Here is a 25,424-nt window from a genome sequence, read left to right as displayed (position 1 = left end):
ACATTAAGCATTCCATCAAATTTTCTACTGATTCTTGCTTTAAACCAACCTTGTGCTCCTGGAATAGGACCGTTGATGTAGTGTATTTTCCACTTAATAAACTGCTGAATTCAGTTTACTATTATTTTGTGGAAGATATCAGCCTTAATATCATCAATAGATTAAACTGCGTTACTTCTTCATAATCACCGTGTCAGATTTTGGCATCATTGATATGTTCTCTATGTAAGACGAATTAGAGAACACATTCCATTTTTCAATACTACAGAAGAATCTCTGTGAACATGGAATGATTTCTTGCTAGAATATTCAGTGTAATTTAACAGTAGAGCAAGTCGGCTTAGAAATTCTGCTGTGAGAAGACTGTTTATGATGGTTTCATTTATTTAAAATGTCGGGGCCCTTAAACATGCTTGTTTTCCATTTTGTGAGTTTTGACATAGCTTTCTAGGAACTGATCAATTTGCAATCTTCTCTATTTTCATGAATTTTCTACACGCATTACAACAAAACATGGACTAGATTTTGCTACATCTGTGTTCAGGGAGTTTACTTACCCATGTAAAAATTGCTAACCCAGAATATCTAAAGACTTATAAGCCAAAATTCTGCCATGAAATAATCCCAAGCATTACCGTGTGGCCAAAATTTTCTCTTATTCTGGTTCAGTGAATTCAGCTATCTCTTGGTAACAGGAACTCTCAAGTGTTCTGGGTAAGAATCTGCCAGGAAAATCCCAAAGGAAGGATATCTTGTTTACCTCAGCTCAGGTAGAGCCCAAGTAATAGACACCCAGGACCACCAATGGAGTCTGAACACTTGTTGGGAAAATGTGACTGAGCATTATTACATGCATGGTATAAAAGAACTGCCTCTCTCCCTCCAGAATACACTCACTCATCCCTGCTTTCTTGGCTCAACACTGGCAGTAAAGTTGGAAGAATACACGATAAGAGAATTCAGGAAATCAATTTAAAAAAAAAAAGAGCACCAGAATCTCTTGGCTAAACAGCTGTCCGATCCTCACTGCAAACTATGATAAGTTGGTATCCCCAGAAAACTCACTTATAGAGATGGAAAAATACATTTCAGGTCCTAGGGAAAACAGAGTTTTACCTGATGTCAGTCTTGCCAAACTGATGTACAGACAGCTACATCCCAAAGGCCCTACCTCCAAACGTACTTTCAAAGTCGACTCAGCTTCTTCCCGTCCTCACACCACCCACTTAATCTAGGTGTGCGCTACCTCACATTTCAGCATGAAAAAGCACCGCTTCGACCACCACTCTGGACGCCAGGTGCTCCTTGGACACCACTGAGGACCACAGCAAAAGCAGTGATGCACAGGATGAAAGATACCGTATGACAGAAACAGAAAACGGACACGCGGCCTGGGTGGGGACGGGGAAAGAGAACTTCTGCAGGCTTTCTACCGGCCCTCTGCGCTGCATAGCTCCCCCTGCCTATCTCAGCAACAAGCAACACTCTCCCGCTGACCTCCCGCATCTAGGAAAACGGAGGGAAGACCTCCGGGAAACCTCAAGTCTGATCATTCAAACTTTCCTCCTGAGAGAAGGCGAAAGAAGGTTGTCAGGAATACATCAAACTGAAACAGCAGACCAGCTGACAGCGCGCATAAGGTGCCTGATGAGATGTGTGCTGGCTCTCTGGAGAAACGTAGCTGGGAGCAAAGTCACACACCCTAGGCCTACCCCAGCCCCCAGGCACCAGGGAGAGCCAGGGTCCCGACACCAGGAAAAACAGGAAGGTTCTGGGCAGGTGCTAAGACAGTGTGACTGAGCCCCACTGCCTGGCGACAGGGGCACAGAAGCAACCTTTCTGCTCTCCACATGCGCTCTCCCCACTCCTCCTCTTCCAGGTCAGAATGGGCCTCCAGGTGGGATGATAAGACGGGGAGGCTTAAGAGATGGAGGATCCAGGCACTCATGTCTGGAAGCCAGTCCCCTCACACCCGCACGGGCTAGCTCAGCGTCCTCCAGGACTGACCTGTGACGTCCAGCTGGAAGGAGACCTTCTGGCCCCCGGCCTCGCAGCTGTACTCCCCGGCGTCCGCCTTGCCCGCCTGCTGCACCACTAGCCGCCGCCCGCGGCCCGTGGCCTCCACACGCACTTTCGAGCTCGAGCTCAGCTTCTTCCCGTCCTTGTACCACGTCACCTCCGTCTGGGCCTGGGCCACCTCGCAGCTCAGCGTGGCACTGCTTCCCGCCACGGCCTGCACTTCACTGCGTGCCGGCTGCTCCTTGGCGAACACCACCGAGGGCTCTGGGGACAGAGGGGCACACAGAGTCAGAGACCCCATCTCAGTCAGGACGGCAGCCCCGGGCAAAGAAGACCTGGATGGGGCGCCAGGAGGGTCCAGGTGGGGCTAGTGAAGCTGGAGACTTTTCCAGGCTCTGCAACAGCCCTGTGCCCTGCAGAGGTCCTGCAGACATTCTCAGGAACAGGTGACACAGTCTATACATTTTCCCTCAGATCCATCTGTATAGCTGGCCCCACATGGGAAGGGTGTTGGACCTCTGGAGAAGAGCTGTGGAGGTCACTGGGGAAGACATCTCCCTGTTTATGACACCTGCAGTGTAACGAGGCAAGCCCCCAGCCTTCCTCCGTGATGCCCCAGTCTTCTCCAGAGGCTCATGCAGGGAACTTTTCACCTTTCATGGAGACGGCTGAGGCTGGTGCCCTTGCCTACTCTCAGTACTGTCAAGGGTAGCAATCTGGGAGGAGTACTTCCACTTCCCTGTGGCTTTGGAATCGTCTGAGGAATGAAGTAAGTCCCTTCCCCCTTAGACTGGGTTCCCCATTACTGTTTTCTTCTTTCTAGTGAAACCACTCCAATCTTTTCTCCACCTACTAATAGTAGGCTCTCTGTTCTCAAGATTCACCTTTGGCCACTCTTTATCCATTTAAATATGAGAGAATGACACATAGGTAGGTTTTGAGGATGTTCCCAACTGTGTGACTTGCATTTTCAGTCTCTGATTGAGTCCTCTAGTAAAATCAAAGTTTTTCCTTCCTATAGTGTCAGATGTTGATTTCAAAGCCCCTTGAGTTTGGAGCATTTGTGTTTGTACTTCAGAAATCTTTCCTTAAGTCTTTAAAGAAATCATGTTATCATCCAAGGGAATTTTGGGTTTTACCATTTTACACTGAGGTTCTAACCCATCCTGAGTTGGCTTTTGTGTGCAGTGTGAATTGCTGGTACAGTTTAAGTTTTCAGAATGGTCAAACTGTCCAAGTACCATTTATGAAGACAGCACTCTCCTCAACTTCTCTAACAGACACCACAGTATCAAGTGGAAGGTGAGGGTGTGTAAATGGGTGGTGCAGAAATCCATTTATGCAAGGAACTATTTCTGAGCTCACTGTTTGTCCCTCTGACATGGTAACTATCTCTGCACTGGGATCCTCTTATCTTCAAAATTGTAGCTTTGTGACATCAGGTCCCAGTGAATGCTCCCACCATGCTTTCCTTCAAGAAAACAGTGTATTGATGGCACCTGGCCTTTGGAATCTGCCTGTTATTCTTCCATCAGACCACCCAAACAGAAGTTTGGTTTCAATTCTGATTGCTAATAAACATATTTGATTTTTTCTCTTGCATTCCTATCTCTGTATTCCGAATTCTTACTGTCTCTCAAGAATCTTGAATAATTTCCCCACACTCAGCCACTTAGCAACCTTTATCACACCTGGAATTAGAAACATAATGTAACTGTGCTAGTCTAACTCTAACATAAAATTTCATTTTCCAAGTATCCTTTGCCAAGACATAGGCAAAGAAATGCTTTCTGTATAATTATTTTTTTACACAATAATCCTACTCAAGAATCTTACACATTCTAATAATTTATCTTTGGGACTGTCTGAGTTGATCATCCTATCATTAGTAAATTCTACGTCAAGTTGTTTGGTTTTTTTTTCCAAAATTGTTTGCCGGTGATTTTATTCTCCTCTTTACCTGACTCAGTGGCCAGGGTGGTCTAAGTGTGCTGTCCCTCAGGTCAAAGATGTCCAGGTACTCCTCAGATGGGATGTTGCTGTTGTTGATGCTGTTGCAGGAATTTTATAATATATATATATATATATGTTTTTTTTTAGGAGTAACTCTTTTTTTTTAATTGGAGGCTAATTACTTTACAATATTGTATTGGCTTTGCCATACATTGACATGAATCTGCCCCGGGTGTACATGTGTTCCCCATCTTGAACTCAACCCCTCCCACCTCCCTCCCCATCCCATCCCTCTGGGTCATCCCAGTGCACCAGCCCCGAGCATTCTGTATCATGCATCAAACCTGGACCGGCGATTCGTTTCACATATGATAATATATATGTTTCAGTGTCATTCTCCCAAATCATCCCACCCTTGCCCTCTCCCACAGAGTCCCAAAGACTGTTCTATATATCTGTGTCTCTTCTGCTGTCTCGTATACAGGGTTATCATTATCATCTTTCTAAATTCCATATATATCTGTTAGTATACTGTATTGGTGTTTTTCTTCCTGGCTTACTTCACTCTGTATAATAGGCTCCAGTTTCATCCACCTCATTAGAACTGATTCAAATGTATTCTTTTTAACTGCTGAGTAATACTCCATTGTGTATATGTACCACAGCTTTCTCATCCATTCATCTGCAGATGGACATCTAGGTTGCTTCCATGTCCTGGCTATTATAAACAGTGCCACGATGAACATTGGAGTACATGTGTCTCTTTCAATTCTGGTTTCCTTGGTGTGTGTGCCCAGGAGTGAGACATACACAAACACAAAAATAAACTCAAAATGGATTAAAGATCGAAATGTAAGACCAGAAACTATAAATCTCCTAGAGGAAAACATAGGACATAAATCACAGCAGGATCCTTCATGACCCACCTCCAAGAATATTGGAAATAAAAGCAAAAATAAACAAATGGGACCTAATTAAAATTAAAAGCTTCTGCACAGCAAAGGAAACTATAAGCAAGGTGAAAAGACAGCCTTCAGAATAGGAGAAAATAATAGCAAATGAAGCAACTGACGAAGAATTAATCTCAAAAATATACAAGCAACTCCTGCAGCTCAATTACAGAAAAATAAACGACCCAATCAAAAAATGGGCCAAAGAACTAAACAGACATTTCTCCAAAGAAGACATACAGATGGCTGACAAACACATGAAAAGATGCTCAACATCACTCATAATCAGAGAAATGCAAATCAAAACCATAACGAGGTACCATTTCACACTAGTCAGAATGGCTGCTATGCAAAAGTCTACAATCAATAAATGCTGGAGAGGGTGTGGAGAAAAGGGAACCCTCTTACACTCTTGGTGGGAATGCAAACTAGTACAGCCACTATGGAGAACAGTGTGGAGATTCCTTAAAAAACTGGAAATAGAACTGTCATATGACCCAGCAATCACACTCTTATAATTTTTTTTAATAAGAACACTTTTATACTGCTTGCTAAGAATTTTATGGCAGTAACTGATGCTCAGTGTTATCAACCTTTTTGTCTCAATGTATGATATTCAAATTTAATCAACCATTTGATACTGTACTCATGGAAATGATGGCATCTTTTTGCATTTTGTCTCTTTTTTCAATATTCCCAAAAGTAATAAAAGTAAATTTATTTGCACTGTTTACAACAGCTAGGACATGGAAGCAACCCAGATGTCCATTGGCAGATGGATGGATAAGGAAGCTGTAATCCATATAGACAGTGGAATTTTACTCAGCTATCCAAAGGAATGCATTTCAGTCAGTTCTAATGAGGTGAATGAAACTGGAGCCCATTATGCAAAGTGAAGTAAGTCAGAAAGAGAAATACCAGTACAGTATATAATAATATGGAATTTCTATGATTTTATCTTAGAATACACTCTAACATTCTCAAAAACAAAAAACATTCCAGAAAGATGCATGCTGAGATCCGGGATATCTAAACATATCCACAAATCATTGCACAATATCAGTACAGTCAAAAAACTGTTAGGTGTTGGCACCTAGAAGTCAAGGTAGCATGGCAGCCAACTCTATTCAGCATGAAGACTTCCTTGCCAGAAGGAGAATAATCTGATCTCTTATTAGACTGTCCTGTGTTCCAGGCACAAGGCAGAGACTAATTCACCATTAGGAAAACGCAATGAAATAAAGTCTGCTTTGCCAGTCAAAGGCTAGTAGGACAGTAACTCCTCATTAGCAAAGCCTCGTGATGTGGTAGAAGTGACTTTTTCCTTTCAATTCCTAAATTCACCAGCGTCACACCAAGGGGAATACAACCTGCAACATCCAACCTGTTTGAAGACAAAGGCAAAAATCATAGTTTGCAACCTAAGTGAAGTTGCCCAGTTGTGTCTGACTCTGCGACTCTGTGGACTGTAGCCCACCAGGCTCCTCTGTCCATGGGATTCTCCAGGCAAGAATACTGGAGTGGGCTGCCATTTCCTTCTCCAGGGGATCTTCCCAACCCAGGGAGAGAACCCAGGTCTCCCACATTGCAGGCAGATGCTTTAACTTCTGAGCCACCAGGGAAGATTTTGCAATCTAAGATCACCCTAAATGGCACATGTGACGCTCTACCAATCATCCCTTCTTTCTTCCTTTTGCAAGGACCTGACAACATAACATGGGCCTATTCTGGCTACCTGCAGACAACCAGAGCAGCAGGAAAGAAGGACATCCCAGAAACCTCAAACTTCATCATCCAAACTTCATTCCTAAGAGAATTCCAAGTAGGACTGTGTGGTCAATATGTCTTCTAAACTGGGATCCCTCAAATTGAAACACTTCTGGGCAACTGAGATCAGCAAGAGGTACTGGATGAAGGCCTATGCTAGCTCTCAGGAAAGAGATGATGGGAGGAAGGTCAGTTATCCCCAGGCCTACCTCGGCCCCGAGCATCAGGGAGAGGCAGGGTCTCCACACCAGGAACAACAGGCAGATTGTGCACAGGTGCTGAGCCTCACTACCTGAAAACACACGGACTGAAACACCCCTCTACTCCCCATGGACACCCTCCCCATGCATGCTCCCCCAGCCAAAATGGGTACCAAGGTGGGACATGGAAGACTGGAAGCATGAAGAGACAAAGGATCCAGGCAAGGGCACACATAGTCTGGTGAGACTGGAAGCCAGTCCCCTCACACCTGCACGGGCTAGCTCAGCGTCCTCCTCAAGACTGACCTGTGACGTCCAGCTGGAAGGAGACCTTCTGGCCCCCGGCCTCGCAGCTGTACTCCCCGGCGTCCGCCTTGCCCGCCTGCTGCACCACCAGCCGCCGCCCGCGGCCCGCGGCCTCCACACGCACTTTCGAGCTCGAGCTCAGCTTCTTGCCGTCCTTGTACCACGTCACCTCCGTCTGGGCCTGGGCCACCTCGCAGCTCAGCGTGGCACTGCTTCCCGCCACGGCCTGCACTTCACTGCGTGCCGGCTGCTCCTTGGCGAACACCACCGAGGGCTCTGGGGACAGAGGGGTACACAGGGTCAGAGACCCCATCTCAGTCAGGTCGGCAGCCCCGGGCAAAGAAGACCTGGATGGGGAGGTGGGACTGGGGTGGTGGGAAGGGGCAGTGGAGCTGGAGACTTCTCAGGCTCTGCACCAGCCCTGTGCTCTGCAGTGGTCCCCCTGCCTTTCTCTGCACGTGACACAATTTACGCATTCTCTCACAGGTCCCTGCGAGCAGGTCCATGGTGCAGGGCAAATGGAACAGACTTGCCCCCTGCTCATGACAACTGCCAGGTCTCGAGGCAAACGTTCCCCACCCTTCCTCAGAGATGTCCCAGTCTTCCCCATACTGTTTACAGCAGGGGACTTTTCACCCGCAGTCCGTGGAGATGGCTGAGGCTCGGAGCCCTGTCCACTCTTCCACTGTCATCTGACGGCGATCAGGGAAGCATGCACCTCCCTGCGGCTTTCTCCATCACTGTCTGGGGAATGGAGAAGCTGAGCACCTTCCCCTTAGGACTGGGCTTGCCATCACTGCTTCCTTCTTCCTGTTGACACTGGTCAGATCTTTTGCCCACTTGCCAACAGTAGGCTCAGCCTTTTCCTGATGCAACTCTGGCCACTCTTCAAACATTTAAATACGAGAATGATAAACAGGGAGGCTTGAAGGATATTCCCAACTGCGTGACTGCCACGTTCACTCTCAGGCCCAGTCCTCTGATAAACCAAAGTTTCTCCTTCCAATAGTGTCACAAGACCCATTTCTGCCCTTTGAGTTTAGAGCACTGGCGTTCTATTTAAGAAATATTTCCTCACCTTGAGTTTTTAAAGAAACCACTTTCTCATCTGAGGATTTTTATACCCTGAGGTTTCTAACCCAACATGAGTTGGCTTTTGTGACTTTGGTGTGAATTGCTAGGACATGCTAAGTTTTCCATGTGGTTCGCTGGTTCAGCAGCTATGTTTGACTACACCCTCCTTCCTCGACTTCTCACAATGACAAATGGAAGGTAAGGAGGATCCGTGCGGAAGGTTGGTGCAGGGACCCTTTCATGCAACAACTGCTTCTGAGCTCACTGTTCTGTTCCTCTGACGTGATAACTAACCTGCACTGGGACCCTATTATCTTGAAAAAACTGTAGCCTTACAATAATACCTGACTTCAGGTCCCAGTAAATGCTCCCACTGTGCTTTTCTTCAAGAAAACAACATATTGGCTGTACCTTGCCTTTGATCTGCCTGTTATTCCTCCATCTACCACCCAAAAGAGAAATTTGGTTTGATTTTGATTGTTAATAAACACCTTTGCTTTTTCCCTCGAATTTCTATTCCACATACTGCAAACTCTGACTATGTTTCAAGAATCTTGAATAATGTCCCACACACAGCCTCTGAATAACTTTATAGACCTGGAATTAGAAACATGATACAATTTTGCCAGTCTAACTCTTCACACAAATTTCATTTTGCAAGCATTCGTTGCCAGGATTTAAGACACAGAAATAATTTCTGCATATTGATTTTTTTTTTTTACACACTAATCTTACTCAAGAATTGTTAGCAATCTAACCATTTATCTCTGGGATTGTCTGAGTTGATCATTCCATCATCAGCAAATTCCACTTTTAGTTTTCCAGTGATTTTATTCTCCTCTTTATTCAGCTCAGAGGTTAGAGTTGGCCTGAGTGCTGTCCCTCATGTCAAAGATCTCCTGGTACTCCGTAAGTGGGATGCTGTTGTTGGGGTTGTTCTTGTTTTTGCAGGAGTGTGATAACATTAAAAAGAACTCTTTAATATAATTTGCTAAGAATTTCATGGCACAAAATGATGCTCAGTTTTATCAAACATTTTGTCCCAATGTATGACCTTCAAGTTCAATCAACTACTTGATTCTGTACTCATGGAGATGATCACATCTTCCTGCATCCAATCCAATGTCAAGCTTTCTACCTACCAACGATGCCAATGCTGACACAACGTGCAGTCCTGAACTGTGACTTGCACCACTCATCTCTACCGTGGATACAGTGCTGACTTCTTTTTATTAATATTTAATATGTGGTTTTGACCTTGACACTCGCAGTAGATTTTCTGGAATTTCATTCTCCCTGCCTTTCTAGTGCGATTTTGGTATCGATGTTATATTCTGAACATGAAGCCGTTATGGAGGATATCTCATTCTTCTCTCTCTAGGACCATCTCCAGAAGCATGGAATAACAATTTTTCAAATATTTTGCATACCTCACTAGAAAACTACAGGGCTGAGAAGATTTTTTCATTACTGGTCCTACTGATTCACAAGTCACACACTCTTTAAATTTACTCTGTCTTCGTGTGTCTGATTATCACATAATCTCTTAGGATTTAGCCATATATCACAATTTTTCAAAGGTTTTACCATAAAATACTTTCTAATGTGCTCCACAAAAACCACATTCTAAGAGATGCATGATGGGATCTGGGGTATATACACACCCACACATCCTGCTACACTGGCACGGTCTCAAACTCTCACATGCTGGCACCTAGAGGTCAATGTGGCATGGTAGCCACCCCTATTCAGCATGAAGACTCTCTTCACAGAAAAAGCATAACCTGATTTCTTAGACTGCCTGACAATTCAGCCATGAGAAAGAGACACTCGATGACCACAAGGAAAAAGGAAGGAAATAAAGGCTGCTTTGCCAGTCAGAGGCTGCTAGGACAGTAACTGCTTATTTGCAACACCTAGTGATGTGGCAGAAAAGATTTTTTCCTTTCCATTTCTAAATTCATCAACTAATGCCAAGTGAAATACTGACCTGCAGTATAAAAACTTGTTCGAAGACAAAGGCAAAACCATATTTGATCTAAGAAGATCACCCTAAATAGCACAGGTGACTATCAATCATCCTTTCTTTCCTCCCTTTGTAAAGCGTGCATTCATGCTAAGCTGCTTCAGCTGAGTCCAACTCTCTGCGACCCTTTGGACTGTAGCCCATCAGGCTCCTCTGTCCATGGGATTCTCCAGGAAAGAATACTGGAGTGAGTTGCCATGCCCTCCTCCACGGGATCTTCCCAACCCAGGGATCAAACCTGCATCTCCTGAGGCTCCTACATTGCAGGCAGATTCTTTACTGCTGAGCCACCAGGGAAGCCCCACTTTGTAAGGACCTGACAACAAAACATGTTTTTTTTTTTTTCTTGCAATGTACAGGCTACTGGAGCTTCTATATCCAGAGAAAGGAAGGAAACTTCCTTTCCATCCAAGAAACTCAAATTCAATCATCCGACGTTCACTGCTGCAAGAATTCCAAGTAGGATTATGTGGCCAGTATTTCCCCTAATCTGCAATCCATCAAACTGAAACACCCAAGAACTTGCATGAGGTAACATGTGAGGGAATGTGCTAGCTCTCAAGAAAGACAGATGATGCAAGGAAAGTCACTTATCCCCTCATCTACCTCAGCCCCCAAGCATCAGGGAGAGTCAGGGTCTCGACACCAAGAACACAAGGAAGGTTCTGGGCAGGTACTAAGACAGTGTGACCGAGTCTCACTGCCTCCAAAGAGGTGGAGAGAAATGGTCCTTCTTCACTGAAGGCGTATCCTCCCCATCCACCCTTCCTCAGGGCCAAGATGGTATGAAGATGAGACATGGAGATGGGAAGAAATAAAGGCTACAGGCGAGCACACACATTGGTGAGACCAAACATCAATCCCCTCACACCTGCACAGGCTAGCTCAGCGTCCTCCAGGACTGACCTGTGACGTCCAGGTGGAAGGAGACCTTCTGGCCCCCGGCCTCGCAGCTGTACTCCCCGGCATCTGCCTTGCCCGCCTGCTGCACCACCAGCCGCCGCCCGCGGCCCGTGGCCTCCACACGCACTTTCGAGCTCGAGCTCAGCTTCTTGCCATCCTTGTACCACGTCACCTCCGTCTGGGCCTGGGCCACCTCGCAGCTCAGCGTGGCACTGCTTCCCGCCACGGCCTGCACTTCACTGCGTGCCGGCTGCTCCTTGGCGAACACCACCGAGGGCTCTGGGGACAGAGCGGGATACACAGGGTCAGAGACCCCATCTCAGTCAGGACAGCAGCCCCAGGCAAAGAAGACCTGGATAGGGAGCCAGGGAGGAGGTGTGTGTGCTGGCAGTGGAGCTGAAAACTTTTCTGGGCCCTGCACCAGCCCTGTGCTCTGCAGAGGTCCCCTGCCTTTCTCAGCAAAAGTCACACAGTTTATGCACTCTCCTCTGAGTCCACGTGAGCTGGTCCAGCTGGCAGGGTGGCCACTGGAAAAGCCTTCTCCTGTGCTCACAGCATCTGCGGGGTCACGAGGCACGTGTCCCCCAACCTTGCTAGCTGGTGCCCCAGTCTTCTCCATATGGTTATGCAGGAACTTTCCACCTGTGGCCCATGGAGATGGCTGAGGCTCGGTGCCCTTGCTGACTGTTAACTACTGTCGGCTGGCAGCAACCTAGGGGAGCGCTTCCACCCCTTCCCGTGGCTTCCTTTGTCACTGAGCAATAAAGAAGCTGAGTACCTTTCCTCTTAGCACTGGACTCACCATTCCTATTTTCTTCTTCATGGAGACACAATTCAAACCTTTTGCCCACCTACAAATAGTAGGCTCTCTTTTCAATTCAACTCTGGCCACTCTTTACACATTCACATACCAGAGAATGACACATACTAAGGATTTAAGGATATTTCCAACTGTGTGACTGGCATTTTTACTCTCAGATCTAGTCCTTTGATAAATCAAAGATTTTCCTTCCAATAGTTTCACAATGTCCATTTCAGCCCTTTCGGGCATAGATTATTTGTGTTCCATTTAAGAAATTTCTCCTTATGCTGTCTTTAAAGGAACCACTATCATCTGAGGGGGTTTTTTTGGTTTTGCCTTTTACCCTGAGTTTTCTAACCTACTCTGAGCTGACTTTTGTGTGTGGTGTGAATTGCTAGCATGATTTAATTTTTCCGTATGGTTCAGTGGTCCAACACCTTTTATTAGACAACACCCTTCCCTGAGTTCTCCAACAGACAGCACAGCAACGATGGACAGGTGTGGGGAATGGAGGGGTGGGTGGTGCAGGAAGCCATTTATGGAACTATTTCTGAGCTCACCATTCGGTTCCTCTGATGTGGAAACTATGACTGTACTGGGATCCCCTTATCTCGACAACTACAGCTTTTGGATCATTCCTGATACATGAGAACCGGTCAGGCTGGTCTCCCGCCATGAAGCAGGGATCACACGCCCACACACGTGTGGCCTTGCAGCCGTGTGCAGAGCTGGCGTGCCTGGGTGTGTGTCTGCTTCTGCAGCCAAGAGGGTCTTGAGCAGGAGCCTGCTTCTGTAGATAGCTCTGTGGTTTCAGAGTGGTAAAAAGTCCACCTGCCAATGCATGAGACATAAGAAATGCGGGTTCGATCCCTCAGTCGGGAAGATCCCCTGGAGGAGGAAATGGCAACCCACTCCAGTATTCTTGCCTGGAGAATCCCATGGACAGGGAAACGTGCCTGGTGGGCTACAGTCCCCAGGGTTGCAAAGAGTCTGAGACTACTGAAGCGACTTAGCCTAACAAGGTCCCAGTAAATGTCCCCACCATGCTTTTCCTCAATAAAACAGTGTATTGGCTGTACCTTCCCTTTGAAATTGGACTAATTCTTCCATCAGACCACCCCCCCAAAAAAAATTCTGTTTTGATTGTTAATAAACACCTTTGACTTTTTCTCTCAGATTGCTCCATCTAATGCAACTTCCCACCGTTTCTCAAGAATCTTGAATATAACTTCCCCACACGCAGCCTCTTGGTGACTTTGATCAGCCCTGGAATTAGAAACATGACACAACTGTGCTGGTCCAACTCTTAACACAAGTGTCATTCTTCAAGCGTTCCTAACCAGAACTTAGATGCAGGAATTATTTCAGCATGTTGATTTCCTTCCTCTAGAGTCATTCACAGTCTAATAATTTATCTTCAGATTTTCTGAGTTGATAATCACATCATCAGCAAATTTCACCTTTAGTTTCTCAAAACCATCTGCTGGTGATTTTATTCTCCTCTTTACTGGACTCAGGGGTTGCAGTAGCCTCCATGTATTCAGTCAGTTCTGTCGCTCAGCTGTGTCCAACTCTTTGCGACCCCATGAATCACAGCACGCCAGGTCTCCCTGTCCATTACCAACTCCCAGAGTCTACCCAAACCCATGTCCATCAATTCGGTGATGCCATCCAACCATCTCATCCTCTGTCATCCCCTTCTCGTTCTGCCTTCAATCTTTCCCAGCATCAGGGTCTTTTCCAGTGAGTCAGTTCTTTGCATCATGTGGCCAAAGGATTGGAGTTTCAGCTTCAGCATCAGTCCTTCCAATGCACACTCAGGACTGATCTTTAAGATGGACTGGTTGGACCTCCTTGCAGTCCAAGGGACTCTCAAGAGTCTCCTCCAGCACCACAGTTCAAAAGCTTCAATTCTTCGGCGCTCAGCTTTCTTTATAGTCCAACTATCACATCCATACAGGACCACGGGAAAAACCATAGCCTTGACTAGATGGACCTTTGTTGGCAAGGTAATGTCTCTGCTTTTTAATATGCTATCTAGGTTGGTCATAACTTTGCTTCCAAGGAGCAAGTGTCTTTTAATCTCATGGCTGAAATCACCATCTGCAGTGATTTAGGAGCCCCCCAAAATAAAATCAGCCACTGTTTCCACTGTTTCCCTATCTATTTCCCATGAAGTGATGGGACCAGATGCCATGATCTTAGTTTTCTGAATGTTGAGCTTTAAGCCAACTTTTTCACTCTCCTCTTTCACTTTCATCAAGAGGCTCTTTAGTTCTTCACTTTCTGCCATAAGGGTGGTATCATTTGCATATCTGAGGTAACTGATATTTCTTCCAGCAATCTTGATTCCAGCTTGTGCTTCCTCCAGCCCAGCGTTCCTCATGATGTACTCTGCATATAAGTTAAATAATCAGGGTGACAATATACAGCCTTGAAGCACTCCTTTTCCTATTTGGAACCAGTCTGTTATCCCTCACTCAAAGAGTTGCAGGTACACCTTAAGCAGGATGATGTTATCACTGTTGTTCTTTTTGCAGGAATTTTATTATGTTAAAAGAAAAAATACACAGTTTCCCAAGTATTTTACGGCAGGGACAGATGCTTGATGTTATCAAATGTTTTGTCTTAATGTATGATGTTTGAATTTAATTAACCATTTGATTCTGTACTCATGGAGGTAATCACATTTGGGATCTTCATGGAACAGGGATCCAACCATTGTCCCTGGCATTGGCATTCTGGACCACCAGGGAAGTCCTTGCACTGGTGAGATTAAGAAAGTCTATTTCTTAATATCAAGCTTTCTATCTATTAACATATTCAATGTTAAGCCCATTAAGCAACCCTAGACTATGACTTTTATCATGGCTCCCTACTCCTCGATACATTGATTAATTCATTTTGCTAACAAATATTATGCTTTTTTATTTTGACCTTGATATTCACAGTAGATTGGTCTGGAGTTTGATTCTCCCTGCCATTTCTGGGTCATTTTGGTATCGATGCTATGTTTTGTATATGAAGTTACAGAGTCTGTCTCCTTTTTCTCCCTCTAGGATCATCTCCACAAGCACAGAATAACAGTTTTCCAGGACATTTAGCACAGTGTACCAGAGAACTGGTTTCCCTGGTGGCTGGGCAATAAAGAATCTGCCCGCAATGCAGAAGATGCAAGTTCGATCCCTGGGCCAGGAAGATCCGCTAGAGAAGGAGATGGCAACCCACTCTAGTATTCTTACCTGGGAAATCCCATGGACAGAGGAGCGGGGCAGACTACAGTCCACAGGGTCACAAAAGGGTTAGGCGTGACTTGCAGGTAAACAACAACAAAAACAATCAGAGAACTGCGGGGCCAAGAAGACCTTTCATCATTGGCCCTACTGACTGGCAAGTCTTACAACACTTTGACTTCTCTCTCTCTTCCTGTGTTCACAGAGCTTACAATGATTTACCCACATTTCACAAGTTTTTAAAAGTTTTACTTTTAAATACTCTCTAATGTGCTCCAAAAAGCACATTCCATAAAGATGAACTGTGGGATCTGAGGTATCTATTCATACCCACAAATCACTCTAGATTGGCACAGTCTCAAATTACGTGTCAGCACCTGGGAGTAAATGTGAAATGGCAGCCCATCCCTCTTTGGCATGAGACTCTCTTCCTGGAAGAAGAATAAGCTGATTTCTAAGACTGCCCAGTCTTCCACTCACAAGACAGAGACACTCACTGACCATCAGGAAACTGCAAGGAAATAAGCACTGCTGTGCAGTCAGAGGTTGCTAGGACAGTAACTGCTTCTTAGTAAATAAAAACTATTGACGCGGCAGAAGTGAACGTGTTCCTTTCTGTTCCTAACTCCCTCAGCGGAATGCAAAAAGGAGCACTGACAGGAAAATCAACCTGTTTGAAGACAGAGGCAAAAGTATCTTTTATCTAACATCAGCCTAAATAGCACAGATAACTCTCTACCAACCAGCCTTTTTTCTTCCTTTTGAAAAGCCGTGACAACAAACTCGGGCCTATTTCCTGCTGCCTCTGGACAACTGGAGCTTCTACATCCAGGAAAAGGAAGAAAAGGCCTCCAGAAACCTCCAATTCCATCATCCAAAGTTCACCCCTAAGAAAATTTCAAGTAGGATTGTGTGGCCAATATTTCTCACAATCAGGGATCTGCCAAATTGAAGCACCTCTTGACAACTGAGAACTGGCAAGAGGTGCAACATGAGGGAATGTGCTGGGTGTTAGGGAGAGACTTAGGAGAAGAGGAGAGCCACAGCCCCAGGCCTACCTCAGCCCCCGAGCCCAAAGAGGCCCAGGGCCTCAACACCAGGAATAGCCAGGAGGCTCCGGGCAGGTGCTAAGCCAGCGTGATTGAGCCTCACTGCCAGGAAAACATGTGGGCAGAAACGGCCCCTCTTCGTTGCAAGCACACCTTCCCCAATCACCCTCCCCCAGGGACTAAGATGGGACACGGAAGACAGGGAGGCTTGAGGAGATGAAGGACACAGGCAAGCGCACAGAAGTTTGGGGAAGCAGGTAGCCAGTCCTCTGATCGCCTGCACGGGCTAGCTTAGCATCCTCCAGGACTGACCTGTGACGTCCAGGTGGAAGGAGACCTTCTGGCCCCTGGCCTCGCAGCTGTACTCCCCGGCGTCCGCCTTGCCCGCCTGCTGCACCACCAGCCGCCGCCCGCGGCCCATGGCCTCCACACGCACTTTCGAGCTCGAGCTCAGCTTCTTCCCGTCCTTGTACCACGTCACCTCCGTCTGGGCCTGGGCCACCTCACAGCTCAGCGTGGCACTGCTTCCCGCCACGGCCTGCACTTCACTGCGTGCCGGCTGCTCCTTGGCGAACACCACCGAGGGCTCTGGGGACAGAGGGGGATACACAGGGTGAGAGACCCCATCTCAGTCAGGACAGCAGCCCCGGGCAAAGAAGACCTGGATGGGAAGCTGGTAAGGGGCTGGGTAGGAGGATAGTGGAACTGGAGACTTCTCCAGGCTTTGCCACAGCCCTGTGCCCTGCAGAGGTCCCCTGCCTTTCTCAGCAACAGGGACACAATTTATGCATTCTTGCATGGGTCTCTGGGAGTACCCCTTGGGGTGGGCGGTCACTGGAACAGATTTGTCCCCTGCTCATGACATCTGCAAGGTCTCGAGGCAACTGCTCCCCAGCATTCCCAGATGGTGCCCCAGTCTTCTCCATACTACTATGCAGGAACCCTTCCCCTGCGGTCCAATGGAGATCCTGAGGCTCAGCACCCTTGCCTGCTCTCAGTACTGTCAGCTGGTGGCAATCTGGGGGAGCGCGTGCACCTCCCCGTGGCTTTCTTTGTCACTGTCTGAAGAATGAAGACGAGTAGCACCTTCCCCTCAGGACTGGGCTCGTCATCACTGTTTTTTCTCATTGGTGACCGCATTCAGTCAAATCCCCTGCCCGCTTACCAACAGGTTCTCTCTTCTCTCAGTTCACATCTGGCCACTCTTTGTCAATTTAAATACCAGAGGATTTAAAGATATTCTCAATCGTGTGACTGACATTTTCACTCTGATCCAGGTCTCTGATAGCTTTTCCCCCAATAGTGTCACGATAGCCATTTCGTCCCTTTAAGCGAAGAGCATATGTATTCCATTTAAGAAATCTTTTTACCTTAAGTCTTGAAGAAACCACATTAGATTTGGATTGGCAGTTTTATCTTTGACACTGAGGTTCCTAAACCACCTCAAGCTGACTTATGAGTGTGGTGTGAACTGCTAGTACAAGTAAATTTTTCTGCATGGTGCAGTGGTCCACCCACCATTTTTTGAGGACAACATCCTTCCCCTAGTTCTCAACAGACAACACAGTACAAATGGAAGATGCGGAGGGTCGGTAGGAATGGGTGATGCAAGATTCCACTTCTGCAAGAACTGTTTCTGAGTTCACTACTCTGTTCCGTGAATGTGGTAACCATCCCAGCACTGGGATCCCTTATCTTGAAAACTGTAGCCTTATAATAATTTTTGACACTGGGTATCAGTGTCAAAATGATGGGAGGTATTGGGGGCGGGAGGAGAAGGGGACGACAGAGAATGAGATGGATGGATGGCATCACCGACTCTGTGGACATGAGTTTGAGTGAACTCCGGGAGTTGGTGATGGACAGGGAGGCCTGGCGTGCTGTGGTTCATGGGGTCGCAAAGAGTCGGACACAACTGAGCGACTGAACTGAACGGAACAGTAAATGCTCCTACCATGCTCTTCTTCATGAAAATGACATACTGGCTGTATCCTGCCTTTGCAATCTGCCTATCATTCTTCCATCAGACCACTCAAAAAACAAATTTTCTTCCAATTTGATTGTTAATAAACATCTTTTGATTTTTTTTTCCCGTTGGATTTCTATCCATCTCTTGCAACCTTTAACTGTCTCTCAAAAACCCAGAATAACTGCCCCCACACATTCTCTCAGCAACACTGATCAGACCTGGAATTAGGAACATGACACAACTGACCTAGTCTAACTTTCACACAAATTTCATTTTCCAAGCACACCTTGCCGGGACTTAGTCACAGAAATGCTTTTTCCGTGTTAATTTTTTACACACTAATCCTATTCAAGAATCATATGCATTCTAATAGTTTATCTTTAGGATGGTCTGAGTTGGTCATCCTATTATCAGCAAATCCACCTTTAGTGTTTGGAAACCATGCCCAGTGGAATAGCAGTTTCCAGAGAGTTTGTATAGTGTACCCGACAACTACGGGGCTGAGAAGATCCTCATCAGCCGTCCTGCTGATTCACATGCCATATCCCCGATTTTCTTTATCCGCCTCTGTCTGATTTTCATACAGTTACTAAGATTTAGCCACATTTCACTATTTTTAAACATTATCTAAAAGTAATAATACAATAATAAAAGCATTATCTTAGAAAACTCACTAACGTGCTCCAAAAACCACACTTAACAAAGTTGCATGGTGGGATCTGGGAAACACACACACCCACAAACCAACCTACCCTGGCATGATCACGAAATGTCAGAGGTTGGCACCTAGTGATTGACGTTGGGTGGCAGAGGAGCAGGTGGGCGTGGAGTACATCTCCCTCCACGGATACATCAGGAATACACCTTCAGACACAGAAGTGCATGCTGAACACCAACTGAAAGTAGGCAGGAGTATCTGACCACCAGAAAATAATACATAGCACCACGCAAAACTCGGTAGGAGGAAGGAACTAGGGGGAAACACAGGAGTGTTAGTAGGACTGGACCTGCCCTCGGTGGGTGGGGGAACTGAAGCAGGGGTCTGATCCCCACATCGGGGCAATTGTCTGAGTCAGAGGAGAACCATTTACGGCTGAGAGTGAAACAGCTGATCTGTGGCAGCCTAAATGGAACGAGAATCAGACAGTCCTTGCCACAGCCATACACACCCTGGACAGGGACGCTGGTCCCCTGGAAGGCACAGCAACTGGGAGCTGGAGAGTAGGGACTGTGGAGTAATCCCAGGGCGAGGGCAACTGTGGGCTGCAGAGAGAGATGGACCGAGCGGATGTAAGGGAGGAGACTGTGGGAAATGCCTGTGGAGGAAAGCCGGGCAGCCACGGAAGCAAGGCGATACTGCTGAGTCACACGTAGCAGGTGGAGCCATCACCACAACCTCTCTCCCCCCACACACACCAGCATTGGCAGCTGAACAATAGAGAGGCTGGCCCATCAAATGCCTGACGCACCAAATTACAGAGTAGGACCCCACCCAGGATGCCCCTTTATGTGCCTGACGTACCCATCTACAGAGGAGGACCCCGAATGGGCAGAACAGTGGAGAAAGACTAGACAAAGAGGCCTTTTGATTGCCAGCTGCTAGGGGCTAGAAAAATACCGATAGGGCCATAACTCCTGCGGCCAACAGAGTCTGTGTCCCTGTGCACTTGGCGCTGCCAGGGTCCTCATGACCCAAGCAGCTGCGCCACCTTCACACTCAACCCCACTGGGGCAGAACTGCCACAGGCAAAAAAGGAAAAAAAGGCTTGCATCTATGCACGCAGGGTGCTTCAATCCTGTCCAATTCTGCAACCCTGTGGACTGTGGCCTGGCAGGCTTCTTTGTCACAGGGGTTCTCCAAGCAAGAGAGCTGCAGTGGGTTGCCAGACCCTTCTCAGTTCAGTTCAGTTGCTGAGTCGTGTTCAACTCTTTGCGACCCCATGGACTGCAGCATGCCAGACTTCCCTGTCTATCAACAACTGCTGGAATTTGCTCAAACTCATGTCCATTGACTCAGTGATGATATCCAACCATATCTGTCGTCCCCTTCTCCTCCTGCCTTCAGTCTTTCCCAGCATCGGGGCCTTTTCCAATGAGTCACTACTTTGGATCAGGTGGCCAAAGTACTGGAGCTTCAGTTTCAGCATCAGTCCTTCCAATGAATATTCAGGACTGATTTCCTTTAGGACTGACTGGTTGGATCTCCTTGCATTCCAAGGGACTCTCAAGAGACTTCTCCAACACCACAGTTCAAAAGTATCAATTCTTCAACGTTCAGCTTTCTTCATGGTCCAACTCTCACATCCATACATGCCTACTGGAAAAACCATAGCTTTGACTAGATGGACCTTTGTCAGCAAAGTAATGTCTCTGCTTTTTAATATCTGTCTAGGTTTGTCACAGCTTTTCTTCCAAGGAGCAAGTGTCTTAATTTCATGATTGCAGTCACCATCTGCAGTGATTTTGGAACCCAAGAAAATAAAGTCTGTTACTGTTTCCAATTTTTCCCCATCTGTTTCCCATGAAGTGATGGGACCAGATGCCATGATCTTAATTTTCTGAATGTTGAGTTTCAAGCCAACTTTTTCACTCTCCTCTTTCACTTTCATCACGAGGCTCTTCAGTTCCTCTTCGCTTTCTGCCATAAAGACGGTGTCATCTGCATATCTGAGGTTATCGATGTTTCTCCTGGCAATCTTGATTCCAGCTTGTGCTTCATCCAGCCTGGCATTTAGCATGATGTACTCTGCACATAAGTTAAATAAGCAGGGTGACAGTATACAGCCTTGACATAACACCTTTCCCAATTTGGAACCAGTCCATTGTTCCATGTCCAGTTCTGTTGTTTCTTGACCTGCATACAGATTTCTCAGGAGGCAAGTCAGGTGGTCTGGTATTCCCATCTCTTTAAGAATGTTCCACAGTTTGTTGTGATCCACACAGTCAAAGGCTTTGGCATAGTCAACAAAGTAGTAGATGTTTTTCTGGAATTCTCTTGCTTTTTCTATGATCCAATGGATGTTGTCAATTTGATCTCTGGTTCCTCTGCCTTTTCTAAATCCAGCTTGAACATCTGGAAGTTCATCGTTCACATACTATTGAAGATTTCCTCAAGAATTTTGAGCATTACTTTGCTAGCATGTGAGATGACTACAACTGTGTGGTAGTTTGAGCATTCTTTGGCATTGCCTTTCTTGGGACTGGAATGAAAACTGACCTTTTCCAGTCCTGTAGCCACTGCTGAGTTTTCCAAATTTGCTGGCATATTGAGTGCAGCACTTCCACAGCATCATCTTTTAGGATTTGAAATAGCTCCACTGGAATTCCATCACCTCCACTAGCTTTGTTCGTAGTGATGCTTCCTAAGGCCCCCTTGACTCCGCATTCCAGGATGTCTGACTCTAGGTGAGTGATCACACCATCATGATTATCTGGGTCGTGAAGATCTTTTCTGTATTGCTCTTCTGTGTATTCTTGCCACTTTTTCTTAATATATTCTTCTGTTAGGTCCATACCACTTCTGTCCTTTATTGCGCCCATCTTCACATGAAATGTTCCCTTGGTATCTCTAATTTTCTTGAAGAGATCTCCAGTCTTTCCCATTCTATTGTTTTCCTCTATTTCTTTGCACTGATGCCTGAGGAAGGCTTTCTTATCTGTCCTTGTTTTTCTTTGGAATTTTTCTTCAGGTGGGTATATCTTTCCTTTTCTCCCTTGCCTTTAGCTTTTCTTCTCTTTTCTTTGGATTTTTTTAAAATATACTTATTTTAACTGGAGGCTAATTACTTTGCAATATTGAAGTGGCTTTTTCTCAGCTATTTGTAAGGCCTCCTTAGACAACCATTTTGCCTTTTTGCATTTATTCTTCTTCTAGAGCACTATATCCTTTTATAGCACTGTATTTCCTACTGCCCTAGCCACCAACTCCTCTCAATACCTGGTACTGTCAGATTCCCTGCGACCCAAGCAGCTGCACCACCTCCACACCTGGCCCTCACAGGGGCAAACCCCAGTCCTCCAGGGCAGCCTCAGGAGCAAACCCCAGTGGACGACCCACACGCAGAGGTGGAAATAAAACCACAGCTGAAACCGGGGCAGTGTGGCTAAGGAAGAAGACCCAAAACCTTCCCACCAGCTGTACAAGCTGCAGATTAAATCCACACAATCAACTAGGCAGACTCTGTCTCTATGGAATATATAAAAGGACATTGAAAGCTCCCACAAAAGAAAACCCACTAGGTCTGACAGCTGTGGACACTGAAGGCAAGAACATACAGGAGTAGGACCAGATTAGAGTCTGAGCTGCCCCTACAGCAGGTCCAGAGACCAGCCTGTATGAGAGAGCATCCTCAGGAGGCATCATGGACTGTGACTCACAGTGAGGGAAAGAAAGCTGACAGCAGAGACTCAAGAGAAACATTTATTATTCTTACATTTTGACTTGATCTATAGTTGCTTCTGGATTTTTTTTTCTTTTTCTCTTATTTTTCCTACCCCCCCTACCTTGTTGTAGCTGTCCATTTTATTAGCACTATGAAATCTATTTAAGCTTATAAGATTTTCTTTTTCAATCACACTTTCTATTTCTGTTATAAACTTCTGCCTTTTGCAGAACTTCGGCCTTTTGCAGTTCTGTAGTTCTCCTTTTTTTTCTCTTTAATTTCAATTTTGAAATTTTTTTAAACTTATGATTTTTTTCTAAATTTATTTCTTGGTGTGCTTTTCCTACTGTTCTTTTCCCCTTGCAGTTAATCTTTAATATATATAAATCTTTATCTACCTCCACTTAACTTTGCATTTCTATTCTTTCTTTTCTTTTCCTCGCCATATTTGTTATGTTTGTTTTCACTGCTTTATCCCCTAGCTGGTACCTTGCTTTAGTTTTGTTTTCCCGTTTGTGCTTTAGTTAGTTTTGTTCTCAACTGGCAGATATAATTTTTGGTTTCCTTTGTTCACTGGGCAAGTCTGTTGTACTCTATTTCTTTGGACTGCTTTGATTTTGTTTATGGGTTATGTGTGTGTGTGTTGTCCATTATTTTAACTATTATTTTCCTGATTTTGTAATTGCCATTTGTCTGGGGTTCATCTTTGGTTTCTCCTTTTTGGGTATTTGTTTTAATCCCATTTAATGCCATAACCACCCACCTGTGGAATCTCAGTTCCTGGACAGAGATCAAGCCCTGGGCCTTTGGAGTGGGAGCACTGACTCCGAGACCCTAGACTACCAGAGAACTAACCCTAGGCAGTATCAAATAGTGAGAACTCACACAAAGGCAACCACTTGTATACAAGACCCGACACTGCCCAACCACCAGTAGCACCCCGCGCAGGATGCTTTATCTAAACAACAAACAAAACAAAAATACAAACCCAACTGTCAGCAGACAGGATCACCACCTCACTCAGTCCTCCCCAGAAGAGGGGGAAAAAACTCACTGCCTCCCACCAAATGCAAGCATAAGTCACATCCTACACAAATCTGACACAAATCACTGGACCAACCTTATGAGGGCAGAAACCAAAAGAAAGAAAGAATTCAACCCTGAAGCCTGGAAAAAGGAGACCTCTAACATAATAAGTTTAAAAAAATAATGAAAAGGCAGAGAAATACTACACAAATGAAGGAACAAACCAGAAACACACAAGCCCAAATAAATGAAGAGGAAATAAGTAAACTACCTGAAAAAGAATTCAGAATATTGATAATAAAGATAATACAAAACCTTGAAAATAAAATGGAGAAAATGCAAGCATCAATTAACAAAGACCTAGAAGAATTAAAGAATAAACATATAGACACAAACAGCACAATTACTGAAATCAAAAACGCTCTAGAAGGAATCAATAGCAGAATATCCGAAACAGAAGAACGGATCAATGAGCTGAAAGATAAAATGGTGGAAATAACTGCTGAAGAGCAGAATAAAGTAAAAAGAATGAAAAGAACTGAGGACAGTCTCAGAGATCTCTGGGACAATATTAAATGCACCAAAATCTGAATTATAGGGATCCCAGAAGAAGAAGAGAAAAAGAAAGGGTATGAGAAAAATTTTTAAGAGATTATTATAGCTGAAAATTTCCCCAACATTGAAAAGGAAATAGTCAATCAAGTCCAAGAGGCATAAAGACTCCCATACAGGATGAACCCGAAGAGAAACATGCCAAGACACACAGAAATCAAACTAACAAAGACTAAACACAAAGGAAGAATACTAAAAGCAGCAAGGGAAAAGCAACAAGCAATGTACAAGGGAAACCCCATACGTTTAACAGTAGATCATCCAGCCGAAACTCTGCAGGCCAGAAGGGAATGGCAGGATATATTTAAAGTACTAAAAAGCAAAAATCTACAACCAAGATTACTCTGCCTGGCAAGAATTTCATTCAAAATTGATGAAGAAATCAAAAGCTTAACAGACAAGCAAAAGTTAAGAGAATTCAGTACCACTAAATCAGCTTTACAAGAAATGTTAAATGGACTTATATAGTCAGGAAACACAAAATAAGAAACAGATCTGCAGAAACAAACCACAAACAATTAAGAAAATGGCAATAGGAACATATATATCAATAATTACTTTAAATGTAAATAGATCAAATGCTTCATCCAAAGACACAGACTGGCTGAATGAATAAAAAAATAAGACCCATATATACGCTGTCTACAAGAAACCCACTTCAGACCTAAAGACACATACAGACTGAAAGTGAGAGGACGGGAAAATATATTGCATGCAAATAGGAAGTAAAAGAAAGCTGGAGCAGCAATCCTCATATCAGACAAAGTGACCTTGAAATAAAGAATATTACAAGAGATAAGGAAGCACACTACATAATGGTCAAGGGATCAATCCAGGAAGAAGATGTAACAATTATAAATATCTATTCACCCAACACAGGAACACCTCAATACACAAGACAAACACTAAAAGACATAAAAGGAGAGACTGACAGTAACACAATAATAGCAGGAGACTTTAACACCCCACTCACACCAACGGGCAGATCATCAAAACAGAAAATTAATAAGGAAACACAGTCTTAAATGATACATTAGATGAGATGGATCTCGTTGATATCTTCAGGACATTCCATCCAAATGCAGAATACACCTTCTTCTCAAGTGCACATGGAACATTCTCCAGAACGGACCACATCTTGGGTCACAAATCA

The 25,424-nt window shown here is 45.2% G+C and overlaps 1 protein-coding gene across 18 annotated transcripts in view; it reads right to left on the bottom strand.

Moving 5' to 3' along the window:
* The window catches only part of OBSCN (obscurin, cytoskeletal calmodulin and titin-interacting RhoGEF), a 234,815-nt gene that overhangs the window by 124,931 nt on the left and 84,460 nt on the right, over positions 1 to 25,424 (bottom strand). For all 18 annotated transcript variants that reach the window (XM_088839239.1, XM_088839241.1, XM_088839240.1 and 15 more), the window contains 4 exons: positions 16,595 to 16,870; positions 11,202 to 11,477; positions 7,196 to 7,471; positions 2,008 to 2,283 (listed from right to left, as the gene is read on the bottom strand). In XM_088839239.1, coding sequence (XP_088695365.1) covers positions 2,008 to 2,283; positions 7,196 to 7,471; positions 11,202 to 11,477; positions 16,595 to 16,870 — 1,104 coding nt within the window. The remainder of the gene's footprint in view (positions 1 to 2,007; positions 2,284 to 7,195; positions 7,472 to 11,201; positions 11,478 to 16,594; positions 16,871 to 25,424) is intronic.

The sequence above is a fragment of the Moschus berezovskii genome, chromosome 8 (genome assembly GCF_049115385.1).
Source record: "Moschus berezovskii isolate FMDL1 chromosome 8, NW_MosBer_1.0, whole genome shotgun sequence".
NCBI classification, from domain to species: domain Eukaryota; kingdom Metazoa; phylum Chordata; class Mammalia; order Artiodactyla; family Moschidae; genus Moschus; species Moschus berezovskii.
This window is presented reverse-complemented; position numbering and strand designations above follow the sequence as displayed.